The sequence below is a fragment of the Phallusia mammillata genome, chromosome 3, assembly GCF_965637545.1.
Source record: "Phallusia mammillata chromosome 3, kaPhaMamm4.hap1.1, whole genome shotgun sequence".
NCBI classification, from domain to species: domain Eukaryota; kingdom Metazoa; phylum Chordata; class Ascidiacea; order Phlebobranchia; family Ascidiidae; genus Phallusia; species Phallusia mammillata.
This window is the reverse complement of record NC_137254.1, coordinates 5,191,125-5,207,276: the sequence shown is the minus strand read 5'-3', so window position 1 is coordinate 5,207,276 and position 16,152 is coordinate 5,191,125. Positions and strand designations below refer to the sequence as shown.

Here is a 16,152-nt window from a genome sequence, read left to right as displayed (position 1 = left end):
CTTGCGGTGTTTACGACTGTGAGCTAATTAGGCCACAGTGTGTTATAATGTAGAAAAGGAAACCCGCTTGACACATGCGAAGTGTTGCAGCTGAGAATAGCATTACAATGCTGGTATTGCTAAAATGGTTTAGACAAAGTTGTTGCCATACTTAAATTATTAAGCGTGCCGACCTCAACAAAGTTTCAATAGAAAATGTTAAATATAGAGGCAAAAATGTGCTTATGTACTAGTTTATTTGCAAATACATTTGTTGTAAGTTATATTGGTAGCATTAAGTTAGTATTTTTAATAATTTATTTGTATTGTAACTTATATTAGCAGGTATAGTAGATGATATAAAACATTTGTCTTTTGTCCAACAAAACGATCAAAATGTCAATTCCGCTGGTAAAGGTTGCTCTTTTCGTCTGCTTAATGGGTTTATTACATCGAGGTAAGGAAGGTTTGGCATAAAACATCAGCAATAAAACATAGCCATTCAAAACTACCTTGTTTTTATGGCGGCATATAAAATTTACAAACTTCATAGACTTAGATGACATTTTACTGTAATTTATCAAATGAAACCTAAAGTGTGTTAGTTTAAATAATGCATTTGCGCGAGCAGTTTTGAGTTGTTTGCAGAAGAACCTCCCGTCATCAAAAACAAGATTATAAAGCAAACTATTTAGTCGCTGCAGAATCAATTAAGTTTTAATCATTTCGAACGATTGAAATCTCACAAATACTTTAACAAAACCATTTTAGTCAGGTCTAATAGGTTCGGTGCAAAATACTGTGTCTGTAAACTGGTAAAAAAGAATCACCAGGCCTAGAGTAGCGACGCAAAGTTGCGCTGTCATAAACCGCGACAAGCGGACTCGCTATGTAGCAGTTTATTGGTGTCAGAATTGTATAGGACGTACAATTGGTAAAATGATTTGATTTCTAATGGTGAATTTCATGTTAAGTGTCGGACGGTCAGTGTCACGAAGGGGATGTAACCTTAAGTCGGCTTTCTTCAAACATTTTACCTGAATGTTCCACATGGACTCGACGTTTTATCCCCGGAGTGGCTGCCACAAGATTGATTGCTTATTTTCGAAGTGGACAACTTGCTGCAGACAACTTTTGTAAGGTATAGCCTTTGAATTCCGTAGGAGATTTTTTGGCGTATTTCTTTTTAACCTCTGCAGCGGACGTCATGCACACAATGAGTCCGCTGTCGAGCTGCCTGTATCATATTGCTAGACGTTGGTTACTTTTTTTGTCGATATTTTATCAAAAAAAAAAACAGTTTATTTGGATGAGCAGTATGTATACGTTTTTACACATGTGCGCATATAACACGTTTTACTGACCTTTTACTCGGCCACATTTCTGTCGTATTTTTGAATTGGTTAAAATCTAACCAGATTTCTTTGAAAAAAGTTCGGGTTTGGTATTTAAGGTTTAGGCGTTCGGGCTCGGTAACAACTCTTAACTAAACTAATTGCCATTATTGTGTAAATAGATTTACGAGGGATCCAACGAGGAAGGCACATTAGCTGGAACGTTGGAAGGTGGAGGCTTATCTTTTCCAGTTTTCGTTGAAAGCCCGTCTGCTTATATATCTTGTGTCACGAACCTCACAACGGGAAATACAAACATTGTTTTGCACGCCGGTAAGTCGAATTTAACTGGTTTCCCAAAAAGATTTAATTCTGTGAAAATCTAAAATGTCAATTCTTGAACTTGGCCATTCTCCAAGTTCAAGAGTTTGAGTTTATTGTGTGTTCTTTTGTGATGAGTAAGCTGTAGTCAGAGCGTTACTTTCGTTCTGTATAGTCTCATCAGTGAAACTGGTGACAAAACATTATGTGCGCAGATTCGTGCAGCTAGGCTGTGTTGCGTTTTATGAGGAACAGTTTAAAAATGATTATGTAGCTGCACAGAAACAATTAACGCTTTTTGTGTATTTTAGCTACTTTGTGCGGGGAAGACGCTACCGGACCGGTTTATAATTTACAGTCTCCTAACTTTCCGAGCATCTACCCAATTTCGCATGCTTGTGTTTGGAGATTTCAATTGGAAAGCAGCACGTCCTTGGTGTTTCAATTCTCCACTTTTAGCACCGAGGAAGACTTTGACTTTTTATACGTAAGTGAGTGGTTATTTCTTGTTAAATTGCATTGCAGAACCAAAACAGACCGAACCAGGTTTTTATCAAGCATCAGTCTGTTCCGAGTTCAGATTTTCCAATATAAAATTTTGGGGCCTGGTTATAAATTGAGGAAACAAATGTGGCTGAGATTGCAGTTAGGTCCAGATAAGCCTGGCCCAAAATAAACTGTTATATAATCCAGGCGTGCACAACCTTTTCCCTATTGACTCTATTATTACACAAAAGTTAATGAGAGGGCAACCAGACCAAACTGTTTATAACGTCATTATCTACACTGCACGTTGTACGTTGTTTGTTTATGTATTGTACGTTGTTAGTTATTTGCACACAATGGTTACTAAGCAGGTAATAAATCTTTCCAGCCCCACGTCAGCCGGTCAGAGCGGTCAAACCTCAATGTCTTGCAAAAAAGTTATAAACCATTAATAACCCCCTGTACATGTATTTTTACGGCCTCATACTTTCGTCAGCTCTGCCGCGCCTTATAAGCCCCGATTTAATCTAGAATTTTACACTGGTTCAACATTATTTTCAGTTCAAAGACGACCAAGGAAATGTAGAAAGATTGACTGGGAATTATAGTGGGGGATTGAATCACACAGTTACTGCAACACATCTTACTCTTATCTTTATCAGCGATACTGACTTTGGTCTGTTGGGATTTAACGCGACAGTCAATCTTGAATCAGGTTGGTGCAATTTGCTTTCACACGACAACCGAAAAAAATTAAAATAAACCCAATCTTACTGAAAAAGAAATCGTAAAGCAAGTAGTTTCTTAGGTTCAATCATTTTTGAAAGTTAATACGCGGATGGAAATAATTTTAAACTTTGCGGTTTTCCCTCCAGGTTAATGAGATTAGTTTTTATTGATTTACACCAAATCATGTTGGTTATTTGTCGTTTTGTTAATTCAGTGGCATCAAGCTATAATTGTTGTAGAAAAGAAAAAAGAAAATCCATCAGGTTCTTTTATGTGTAACGACAATATTTTACTTCTTAAAACACAGGCTTTTAATCTATATGATGCAGCAAAGTGCTTGTTCTTTGCTTCGAAAGTGTAAGCTAACTGAAAGTAATGTAATGTTTTTTTGTAGGAACGGAACAATCAATGAACGTGTGCCAGACCGAAGGTTTGACCATCCAGTAAGTACTTCGTTAATTTATTTGTTTAGGTTAACGTTAAATAAACCTTAACAGATCTATAATGATTGGGTGATTTAAAAATGTATTTTGGCATGGTGTTTTTCACATTGTACATATAAGTCGTTTATAGAAACTAAATATTGGCTTCAAAGGAATAATGAAGGAAGAAGTGGATAATAATTTGAAATGTCAGAATCAAATATTTCGAAGTGCAGTTATGTTGCACATTAATAAAAGCAGATACGTATTAAATCTATTGAAATGTCACCGCTATATAATACTCATTACAGCCACCGTTCTACGCTTGATAACATTTTGCGTTGTCCTGCTATTCCGTGATTTGTTTTAGTGCAATTATGTCGCTACATGTGTTCTCTCACCAAGCGATTAAACAAAAATTTAACGCAACAAAAATCAGTTTAACTGCTAAACAGTGTTGTTAACGTAGTAGGCAGTTTATGTGAAGACGCTGCATTAAAAGTGATGTTTAAGTTGCTATACTAAAACTCTACTGTCAGATATTCTTAGGATAACAGCTGATTCACGAAGCGACTAAGCAACAACAAAAACTTAACGCATCTTAACATCAGCAAAAATAGGATATAATTGCTAAAATGTGTTGTTCACTTAGTAGCCAGTTCATCTCTACAAAAACTCTACAGTCTAATATTCGCAGAGTAACAGCTGATCAACAAAACACATTGGACTATGAACTCGGTGACACACTTTACATCGCATTGGACAGGGAAACCCCCCTTTCTGAGCTCAATGACAACTGCAAGGTCACGGGGTCAGATCCGGTGTTTGTGTTTGACATTGGTCAGTGTGAAGGTGCCTATAAGGTAACATGCGATTTTATATATTAACGCAGTATAAAAAAAATTATAACGTTTGGAAAAATCATCGGTTACTTTTTTGAACAATGAAAAAAGATAGTTAGCCAAGATCAAATGTATTTGAATTTGTTGTACCATAGTTTTGTTTAGTAAACTTTATTGCGTGTGTATAAAAAATGTTTACGTATATTGTGTGTATGAACAGAATGAGAACGATATGGTGTCGGTGTCTTTCCTGATCTGGAGATACCTAGCTCCATCTTCTGCAGTGATCCAACGCGACGTTCAAAACAAGCTCAATATGACTTGTCTATTTGAAGCCGATCAACTTCTCTCGTCATCCAAAATTCTACCACAAGCCGGGTAAGAAAACAACAAGGGCACATGTCACATGTCATATGGCACATGGCACACGAAAGCAATTTTTTCGTCGCAGTTGATGGTTGTTTCACATTTGGGATGTTAGTTTCATCATCACTGCTAGCAAAACATTATTGCAAAGTCACCAATAAAAACACGAAAATAAATCTACAGTTTTAAATGTCTTGGAAATCTGTTTAATTTTTTTAATAAACTATGTGCAGATCTGCTGAAATTTCGACCGAGAATACAGGAAACTTTGACGTTGCTCTAAATCTCTTTTCGAACGAACACTTGAACGAAAGCTTGCCCGGGGAAGTCATTGTACCCAACTACATTTTTGCTGAAGTTAAACTCGATGAAATTTCTCCGAGCAACGATGACTTCATTGTCCAGGTAGAAAGTAAAAACAAACTCATTCAAGGAAAATGGATTACAAACTCTCCTAAACACACCCTGTATTAAGTGTTTGCACAGTTGAGAGCTGGTCCGAAATTCAAGCCCGAACTCGACACGTACCCTAAAGCACAAGCCCAAAGCACAAGCCCAAAGCACAAGCCCAAAGCACAAGCCCAAAGCCCGAAGCCCGACAATTCGGTTTTAAATAGCTTATTTTGGCCCGTTAGTTCAATTGACAGGCTTTTACATAAAAGCCTACAAAAAGTTCAGAACATACAAAATAGTACGAACGGCTTAAACATGAAAGCTTTAGGGTTGTTAGGCATTATATTTAAAGTGTCAGAAACCTTTAAAGTTTTCAAAGGTTTTTGACCACAATGTAATCTTAGGCCGAATTTAAAAAATAAACTGATTTGAAACAAACCTTATTTCTTGATCCAGTATTTTGACACATTTGTACAGGTAGAAGAATGTTGGGCTACACGCGTCGAAAACTCCAGTGGTTTGCCAAACTATCAGATTGTACAAAGCAGGTAAGCTATGCTTGGGATGGATTGCGTTTTTATGTTATTTCTATGCTAAAGTTGAACGGCAGTTAGTGTTCCGCAATGCGCAACTTTGTCTCAAAAATATTAGGTGCGTTGCGCCACCCAGTGGAGGTGAGGCTGTCGACGCAAAGACGTTGATACGAAATTACAAATCCAACTTTGCAACGTTCAAGCTGATGAGCTTTGTGTGGACAAACTTTACCGACGTAGAACAATTCATCTACATCCACTGCGACGTGACCGTCTGTCAAAACTCAACTGGACAATGCCCTGGACAGGTGAGTTGAGTTCGGCAAAGTATCAAAGTCTTGATGGACTAAAAACAAATGTTTATTTTGTACTCAAATACATGGGCGTCGACTTTTACAAAAATGCAAGGTAACGGACGTAAATTATGACGTTACTTCATGTGACGGCACTAATGCGTGCAATCACACGAGCTCCAACTCAAAGCCAAATCAATAGAATGTAATGTTCGTCAAATTCTTTAAAAAAAAATTTGTAATAATATTCATTTGAAACACTTTGCTTTAACGTTATTATTGGATTTGAAACGTTTAGAAAATGTTTCGTCATCTTGTTGCTCTTGTAACTCCTAAAATAACCATTTGTTACAGTACAATCGCATTGTGCACAATAATGGCTATGCATTCATTGCCAACAACTGTGTGTTTGACGTCATAAACAAAGCACTAACCAAATCAGGTTGCAGTTTCGGCACGTTTTGTTGAATTTTCGCTTTGTTTAAACGCAAAATTTTTCTCAAATTTTATCAGATTTTACGGTGTTTCGCACGATACCGCTAGAAACAAATCAAAATATCCGCGGTGGCCGCCTAGGGCCTTCAAAAACCCAAGGTGGCGGCGCCACCCCGCCACCCCGCCACCGCCAACTTGACGCCTATGCTCAAATATGTTAAGATTTAAAACACAACACGTGACCTAAAATCTTTGAATTATTAATAAGAATCACGCTGTAACATATGAATGTCAACTTACTTGCAGATGTGTGGAGGTGTAGGACGACGATCTGTTGACAGCAATGGGCGCAACCAACGACTTTCTGCAGGGCCAGTACACATCTTACAAACTACCAAGTATTTGCTTGTGCAAGGTAACAACACAATCAATTAAATGTTCATATCTGTGTTAACATTCAATTTTCTTGCAGATACAACTGAAGAAAAGGGCGAAGCAAATGAAACAGCCTACAACATATTCCAACTTGTGATGTTTGTTCTTCTGGCTGCTGTAGTGATGGGAGCAAGTTACATTGTATGGGGCAAAAACGCCCGAGATCTAAATGCGAAACAAATTCGTCTGTAGATGGATTTTCACGTATTTTCGATCTCGATCGACAACGCTCAGCGTATAACTGTCGTTATATAGCTCATTGAAGAAAAATCATTTGTTTAAAGATAAATCCAAAACTTTATGTTTGAAAATGTAATTGAGCAAATCGTTTTAAAAAGATTGTGCATTGGGTAGTTTAGTTAATTGCTTTGTGTTTTTAGAAAATTACGTTGTCGAAACAGTACATTGTGTCTGTAATGTTAGTGCAATATACTCAAGCTTAATTCACATTGTGTGTGTTTATTATGTTTCGATTACTTGGGGTATTAGACAAGAAAATTGGATTTTAATTTGAACATCATTTTCTTTTAACAACAAGCGTAGTGTTAAAGTTGTAAAACTCTGTCCTACAAAAACTGTCCCATTGCATTAAGCCGTCCGGAATTTGATTCCAAACTTAAAAGCAAAATTCCGAAACCCGATCAAGTACGGTATTCAGTTAAAATAAAGTCATCATTAGAGTTTTGTGGTACTAAATCATCAACGATTTAACGCGCTTAAAAAGGTGGACTAACTCCAGACGTTCCGTTATATCTAACAGTGTGCTTAAGCATTTCTAAAAGATGGAAGAGTTACAGATCGAGCAGATGAGTTAGATCTGCAAAGTAAATAAAAGGAGCTCAACATTAAAATTATATTTTGCCATTAAAAGCCGTCAAATGCGTGGTGTGGGCGAGAGCGGAGCAATTTAAAAGCAGAGCAATTTACAACGGTACAGAAAATCATTTTTTGTTTCCTAATTATGCTGCACAATTCAACCTTACACCGTGCGAGCTAACAGCATTTGCCTTTTTCCTACGTTACTATGAAGAGGAAGCTGGCGTATTGTCACGTGATCGCACTCTATTGTTCTGTAGGTTCCACAGAGACCGTTTCTTCGAAAATGTGTTAGTCATATTTCTATTAAGCAATATATATCCTACCGTACTACATGCATTCTAGCTCTGTGGACCTTGTTTTTTTTTGGTCTTTCAACCAGCCTACAGATTCAAGACAAACCCAATGAATGCAATACTACAGGCCTGTATTTTAGTGACTGGTAAAAAAATAAAGGCTTTGTTTAATTTTACCAAACGTATTTTAGATTGGCTCCTGGGAATTCAAGCATCTTTACTTAGTTGCATTTTAACAGTCCACATTGTGGCGACCAAAAAATCCTGCTTATGTTCAGTCGGTATTCGACGGGCTCACCGCTAAGCCGTTAGATGGCTATACCAGCCAAAACGGCCAATGTATTGTCACCAGCTGTATTGATGGGATTTCACAAGTTGAAATGGTGCCGCTGTGTCTACATCTTGTTCCAACACGTTTTCAAAATGGACGCTGGCGAGGCGTGATGCATAATATGAGTTTAAAACAGTTGCATAAACGTCATCGCTACAGGATAAGCCACAAAACTGTATTCTGTTTGAATCAACTGCCTTGTGTTACAGGGTATGTGATGGTTTGCGCCGGTAAGATCTAAGTATGTCACACTATGTTCTGTAGTATATGAGAAAACCTGAATCATACGAAGCGTTTTAGCTGAGAGGCACCATTAGGATACTGGTAATGCTGAAACGATTCAGACCAGAGGTATGCAACAGGCGGCCCGCGGGCCACAATCGGGTCCGCCAAGCTGTTTAGTGTGGCCCTCTCCAACACACTGATTCAGACAAAAACTGCAAATCTTCTGGTAATTTCCACTAGTTTTTGCTAAATCTCCTCGGTTGCTACACTATACGTAACAAGTATCAGCTAAAGCAGCAGTTTCTAAAAGTTTGGTCATTCAGCAGTTTGCAAGTACTGAATGTGACGTCATGAATTTGCATTATGGACTGAAGGCTAAATAAAAAGTTGGTGCTATCTGTTTGGCTTGAATACGTATATGCGACAAATTATTGGGCTTAAACTATGAATGAAGTCACAAATCAGCCCTGACACTAAGTACACACTAGCAGATAGGGTGTCATGAGATAAATATGTTTACAACTGTCATTTGGAAACCCCCAAAAAACATGAAGACACTTGATGACCGTTTGCGAAAAGGGCCCTGTTATGCGGCCCACTCGTTTTTGCTTTTATATTTCGTGCAATGAGAGCTGACAAACATTTGCCTTTTTCCTACGTTACTATGAAGAGGAAGCTGGCTTATTGTCACGTGATCGCACCCTATTGTTCTGTAGGTACCACAGAGACCGTTTCTTCGAAAATGTGTTAATCATATTTCTATTAAGCAATATATATCCTGCCGTACCGTATGCATTGTAACACTGTGTACCTTGTTATTTTGGACTTTGTACCAGCCAACAGATTTAGGACAAACCCAATGAATGCAATATCACAGGCCTGAATTTAGTACTTGGCTTCATTTTATTTCACCAAACATATTTTAGATTGGCTCCTGGGAATTCAAACATTTTTACTTAGTTGCATTGTACAGTAACAGTCCACAATGTGGCTAACAAGTAATTATGCTAATGGTTAGTTGACTTGCGACGGGTTAACCGCTGAGCTGTATTTGCCGGATGAACAAAAAGGAAACTTGCGGACAGTACACACTGTTTCGACCGATGAAATCTCATCAGTGCAGCCGGTTACAAGAGATCGCCCGTATGAGCTAAAGTAGCTTCTTACGGCACTCCAGTTTGTAGGGAGCAGCAAGTCAAAAACATCGAACAAGTTGGTGAGACATGGGTTTTTAGCCTGTTACACCGAACAAACTGGATTGCCGTTGGATGGCCACACCAGCCAATACGGCTCGTGTCTTGTCACCAGCTGCACTGATAAGATTTCATAGGTCGAAACCGTGTGCACTGTATGCATCTTGTTTCAACACAGGTTTTCAAAATGGATCCTGACGACGCAGGCGTGATACATAATACGTGTATAAAACAGATGCATAAAGCGGCATGGCTGCAGGATAAGCTACGAAGCTGTATTGATCCGGTTTTTTTAATCACCTGCATTTTGTTACGATGTTTTCGATGGTTTGTGCCGGTAATCTCTAAGTAGGCCGCGGTGCGTTCTAATGTATATGAGAAAACCTGAAGCATACGAAGCGTTTCAGCTGAGAGGTAGCATTATGATGCTAGAATTGCCCAAACGATTTAGACTAAGTTTCGGCACACTTGATTTAACTAGCTATGTTAGATATTTGCAACATGATAAGATTCTTGTGGGTGTGAAATAATTTTTAGTGATATATACTTATTGTCTTTTAACAGTTAAAGTTTATGGTAACACAGTTCGTTTATTTGCATAAAATGCTAAAAATGTTACGAGGGCCATTAAAACCTGTTTTGTTCTTCTGTTCGATTAGTTTTTGGCACAAAGGTAAGTTGATTTGGTAAATATTTCTTTTAATTTAGTAAAGTTTTTCCTCTAACTGTCACAAAGTTACACAAATAAACGTTTTTACTTAAAAACCCTGCACAACGGGCATAAATACAGCAATGAAGCACAATTGTGGCGAGCAAATCAACAGTGTGACAAAATACAGTGGAATCGATAGTTTATAGCATTTCATTAAATGGATATAAAAGGATGTATTGGCTGGTTGGTGTAATGTTATTTTACGCACTCTACCAGCTTATGCATTTCGTCCATGCAGAGAATACCCAGTTTATTCATGTCTCAATTATCGCATGCAAAAAGCAAATAGAAATAAGATTTGATTTGGTGAGCTGAAAAAGTCTACACCTGTGGCGACTTCTCTCACTACGATTCTCGTGTTCTTGTATAACTACAGCGAACCGGACAGATTGCCTTCTTTCTTTTACTCTCGACCTATGCGGCGTATTGCGATTCACATTGTGTTGTTCTATTTTCACGTACCTCGAATAAACACCTCTCTACATTTGGTGACCTGAAGCGTACAAAAACATTATATTTGCATTATGAAACCGTAAACTCAAAAAATACTGTAGCCATTAAGTTACCTACGTATTGTACAGCTCAGTCACAAGTTTGGTTTCAGCAAGCGGAGGCGCAATTCGCTTTAAAAGCATTACAGGAGATAATACTATTGGGCTGTTTTGGCTCTGGATCAGGACACAACTAATCGTCGTATCGATCTGCTAGAAAATCCTCCAAACGCAGATAAATACGAAGCAATCAAGGCACGTTTGGTAGAAACCTTTTGTCTTTCGCGCCCACAGAGGGCCATGCGGTTACTTAACATGCCTCCTTTGGGCGACAGAATGCCATCCGCTTTAATGGATGACGTGCTTGCATTACTTGGCGATGCAAAGGAATGTTTTGTTTTCCAACAGCTGTTTTTGGATCGATAGCCTGAGTTTATCTGCACAGGCCTGAGCGGAGAGGAAATTAGCGATCCGCGGCTTTTGGCCTACAAAGCTGATGCGATATGGTCAGGAAATCATAGGCCTACGGAACTTGCACTGTCCAACGTTCGGCGCAGTGCGTTTTCTTCCAACAAGCATAAAAAAAGAGGTAGGGAGTCTCGATCCGCTTCACCACAGGAAATGCGTGACTCAAAGTCCCTCTGCTTTTATCATCGTCGATTTGGCAAAGATGCGATAAAGTGTCTGTCGCCCTTGCGCATTGGCACAGCAGGAAAACAAACTACTACGATGGCCGGCGCAAATGACAACCCTTTCTTTGTCTGGGATTGCTGAGCAGGTCGGAATTTTCTTGTTGATACTGGCGACAAGATAAGCGTCACACCACCCACGGGATAAGATCGATGCACCAACCTCCAGAAAAAAAAAATTCGTTGCTGCGAATAGCACCCAGATATGGACATACGGTTCACGTCTGGTAACTACGCATTTACCTTCCGGCAAACTTTAATGGCAGTTTATACCACATTCTCTTTGCATTGACCTCAAGCTTTGACGCCTCATCGATAAAGCTGGACAAGCACCGGACAAAGCTTTCAACCAAACCTTAACACCGTTTCTGTGGGCACGTCCCCTCATGATCGATTATCGGTCAATTTTCAAAGAAATTACTACTTCCCATTATATTACAGTCGCTACCCAAGCATGGGGACCAGCATTTTACTCCAGCGATTGGCCTTCACGTGCAGTTTTGCGCGCCACTTTTCCCTCCCGAGAAACTCGACCACGCAAAAAGATGAATTTTTCAACATGCTGCAACTGAGCATTATTATACGTTCTTCCAGTCCATGGGCTTCACCACTGCACATGGTTTCAAAATCGTCCGGTGGGTGGCGCCCCTGTTGCGATTACCGCCGTCTTAACGAACCCACCCTGAACGTTTCGCCAAATCCTCACATTCAAAACTTTTCGGCTCGATTGGCAGGTTCTACAGCTTATTTCTCCAAATTTGACTTTTTTTGCGGGTACCACCAGGTAGCTGTGGCCCACATGATATTGCAAAAACTGCGGTCATTACCCCTTTTGACCTTTTTGAATTTCTACGCATGTCATTCGGCTTAAGTCAATCTTTGGACTTTGTGTTCGTCTATCTGGATGATATACTCGTAGCGAGCAAGTCACTTTCCCAACACTACGACCCTTTAAAGCGCTATTTGATGCTGCTTTTTTTACCATGGTCTTGACATCAAAGTGCTAGTTTTTAATTTCACAAATTGATTTACTGGAATATTGCGTTGACAGTACCCGTGCGCGGGCCATTTCCAACAAAGTAGAAGCTATTTAAACTTTTCCGCGCCCCGCTACTGCCAAAGGGCTTCACTGGCTTGCAGATATAGCAAATTTTTACCACCGTTTCATTCCTGGCGCTGCACGCATTATGACTCCTATTTTCCAGAGATTTATGGGTAATACTACAACGTTCTTTTATAGACCAGTTAGATTTGGCTTTCTCAGTGGCAAAAACCGCCCTAGCGAACGTCACGCTGTTGCATCATCTCTTGCCTAAAGCACCAACTGCGTCCACATCTAGCGATGCATCACAACATAAAATCGAGGCTTTATCCAGCAATTTATCAATAAAGCCTGGCGGCCATTAGCATATTTTAAAATACGCCTGCGACCACCGGAGAAAAATAAAGCGCTTTTGACAGGGAACTGCTCGCCTTGCATCACACTATTCGCCAATTTCGCCATTTTTGGAAAGTTCGCGTGTTCACCGCTTACATCCATCACAAGCCTTTGGCCTTTGCTTTCACCAAAGTGTTGGCTCCGTGGTCAACACAGCAACAGCATAATTAAACCGCCAATTCTAAGTTTACCATTGATGTGCGACACATCGAAGGCAAGCAAAACCACGTGGTGGACGCGCTCCCGCGTTTCTATTATTGCTGTTCGATTTCCACTTGACTTGAGTTATTCGGCACTTGCAGCTGTTTAGGTCGCCCCAGAAGTTCAAGCATACCGTACTTCTGTCACTAACCTCAAACTAAAGGACATACAGATCGATCAATCTGGAGCAACAATCATTTGTGACGTTTCCTATGAGTCGCCTTGTCCACGTACGTGCGCCTCTACCAAGCTACCCGCCCTCCCATGTACGCATTCAACTGTTGAATTTCAACATATCAACGTCGACAATGTTGGACCGTTTGCGCCTTCGCAGAGAAACAGATACCTTACCTCGGTCGACAGTTTTACTCGATGGCCGGGAGCAATTCCAATGCCAGATGCTACAGGACGGTTTTCACCCAGCTTCTTGGAAAGCAAAGCTTCATCAGCCAAACTAGTTTACGGTTCTGCCATCACCGTTCTTGGCGATTTTTTTTCGCCCAGAACATCACGAACGTCCCGTCGTTGAAGGCTACAGTGCGTCAACTTATGCCGACTCTAATGTCATGTCACGGTCCGCACAACGGTCATCGCAGCATTGGCGGTCTTACAGACTCCTCCTTACGTCGTCTAACGACGGCCCGTTCCGCGTCATTATTCGAAACAGCAAGAGCTTGACGCTTGCCATCAGCGAAAGCAACCAGCTCATTTCCATCAACCGTCTAAAGCCCACCCAGGGTACCAGGCATATAGTGGCCTCTCTCACTACGATTATCGTATTCTTACATACCTACAGCGAACCGGAAAGATCGCCTTCTTTTTTCACTCTTGTCTTATGCGGCGTATTTCGATTCACACCGGACAAATATTCAAACATTAAATGGACAGTTTTTCACCCGTCAGACTTGTATTTAATTTGTTTCTTTCAGTATTGAGCATTCCATTCCTAACACAAATGTTACCTATGTTTTATTTCGATTCTTTACAAAAATCCCGAAATTGAGTAGATAATCCTCGTTTGACATCAGCATAATGCGGAACTAATATTTACATCTTAGAAATTTTTGTCCTCTGCGGTGCCAGAAAACAAAATAAAAAAAGAAAACTTTTCAATATCCGTTCAAAGACTTAGAAATGTTTGATGGTATCAAAAATGTTGACATATTTGTAAACAAATACAACGCGCTATGTAGTTTATTGTTGCCAGGATGTATAAAAACGTTTTTTGGATAGATGCAATTTTGTTTTAATTGTAAATTCAATGTTAAGTTTCAGATGCACAGTGTGATGATGGACAGAAAACAGCTTTACGATTGGTTGCATTTATTTCACCTACTTATGCCACGTGGAATAGCACCTTTGTTTCCCTACACGGCTCCCCTAGATTGGCTGCTTATTTGCGTTCAGGAGAGCTTGCTGCAAACAACTATTGTAAGGTAGAATTTCGTTTGTGCATTGACTTGGGTCGGTTATGGGTTTGTTTTTATGCTGCACTAAGATCCTTGTTGGACGATAAATGTCGGATTGTGTTATGCTCACAATGAAATGTTATTAGCGGTTGGTTCATATTTTTGGTCGATTTTGTTCTCCTCTGGAAAACGAAGTCGCTTTGATATAGATCAAGGACATTTGGGAAAGGTTCGGGCCTCAACTTTAAGACGGGAAAGAGAACGTTTTTTACACAATTAGCTCAAAAATGTGCCATCCTAAATGTACGCCCATTGAATTATTGTTACTTAACGTCAAGCAACGTAAAATGTTCAAGCACGTAACTAAAATTTTATTAGTTATGTTGTTCTAAATTGTGCAAAAAATATTTGTATTTGTTTCAAACCACATTGTATTTTCTGTTCTTTTACTAGGAAGGTTCATTCTGTGTTTATGCTCAACTTGTCACCTTTCAAGTTGTTGTTTTCAATCTAGATATACGAGGGAATCGACAATTCGGGTACATTGGCTGGTACGTTGTTAGGTGGAGGCTTATCATTTCCGGTTATCATTGAAAGTTCGTCTGTACATGTATCATGTGTCCTCAACCTCACAACAGTCTTGATGCAGGTTTATATAAGTCCCGGTAAGTCGGATTAATGCAGAAAAGCTCAATTATATGTTAATCCAAAGTGTCGGATCTTGAGCTTAGAAACCCACCATTTTGGAGTCTGCAAAATGTGTGTTGTGTGTTTGGATCCAACTAGTTAATTCTAAATTAACCTTTGTCGTCTGTTCAGTGCAGCTGGTGCCAATAGATTTGCCATACGGCACTTCAGCTTGTATGAAGTACATGTTAAAAAGTCAAGTTTAACCACATCTGTTCGAAGCCACAACTTGACATAACACAGAATAGATTTGAAAACATATTGGTCAGGCAATCGTTTAGCAACAAAAGTATTGTCGCCATCAGCACTGTCCGTCCACATAAACTTAACCATTGACACTTCATGTATACTTCAGTTGAAGCGTGTGGGGAGGATGTCGATAGTTTACCGTATAATTTGTTCTCTCCAATGTTTCCGAGTAACTACACCGCTGAAGTTGGTTGTGTTTGGAGATTTCAATTGGAAAGCAACGCGTCCTTGGTGTTTCAATTCTCCACTTTTCGCACCGAGAGTGGATTCGACTTTCTATATGTAAGTTATTGTTGTTTCGGTTTTTTGTTAAATCCCTTTGAAGAACCAAAAAACAGGCACTCCCAATTTTAAACAAGACAAAAAATTTGTCAAAAGTTAGATCTGCCAATATTTGAAGTGGACACTAATGTGGTTGAGTGTGAATTTAGATGTGAAACAAAAACCGAACCCAACCCAAAAGCTAGTGGAGCTTCTATTTAAACATACATCACACTTGTCATTGGTTCATACATAGGTCGAAGGCTTTATTTTTAGTTCCAGAACGAAGAAGGTCATGTGGAAAGATTGTCTGGGACTCATACTGGGGGTTTGAATCACACAGTTATTGCAACAAATCTTACTCTAGTCTTTGTCAGCGACGCACGCACTGAAGCGCAGGGATTTAATGGGACAGTCAACATTGAATCAGGTGAATGGAACTCAAATTTCAACAACAAGAAAAATCTTTTTGCGCAGAATTTGTAGGGGAAACCGTTTGTAACAGTTTATATGTTGATAAGAGTCTTTTTCTCGAATTTAAACTTAAGGTTTTACCACTATGTGGTTATTTAACATTTTTCAACAA

The 16,152-nt window shown here is 39.4% G+C and overlaps 1 protein-coding gene and 1 pseudogene across 3 annotated transcripts in view; both read left to right on the top strand.

The window, feature by feature from the left end:
• The first annotated feature begins 322 nt into the window (after positions 1-322).
• LOC145217636 (uncharacterized) overlaps positions 323-16,152 on the top strand; it is a 33,392-nt gene continuing 17,562 nt past the window's right edge. For 2 of the 3 annotated variants that reach the window (XR_013857449.1, XM_080084936.1), the window contains exons 1-9: positions 323-436; positions 954-1,120; positions 1,496-1,646; positions 1,946-2,121; positions 2,682-2,835; positions 3,244-3,292; positions 3,969-4,134; positions 4,334-4,491; positions 4,713-4,884. Coding sequence is in view for 2 of the 3 variants with exons in the window: in XM_080084936.1 (XP_079941062.1) it covers positions 376-436; positions 954-1,120; positions 1,496-1,646; positions 1,946-2,121; positions 2,682-2,835; positions 3,244-3,292; positions 3,969-4,134; positions 4,334-4,491; positions 4,713-4,884 (1,254 nt within the window). In the remaining variant the exon portion in view is untranslated. Of the gene's footprint in view, positions 437-953; positions 1,121-1,495; positions 1,647-1,945; positions 2,122-2,681; positions 2,836-3,243; positions 3,293-3,968; positions 4,135-4,333; positions 4,492-4,712; positions 4,885-5,349; positions 5,421-5,523; positions 5,714-6,439; positions 6,549-6,605; positions 7,016-16,152 lie in introns of those variants that run through there. The other variant, XM_080084935.1, reaches the window with a different exon arrangement.
• On the top strand, positions 10,313-11,491 carry LOC145218016 (uncharacterized; annotated as a pseudogene).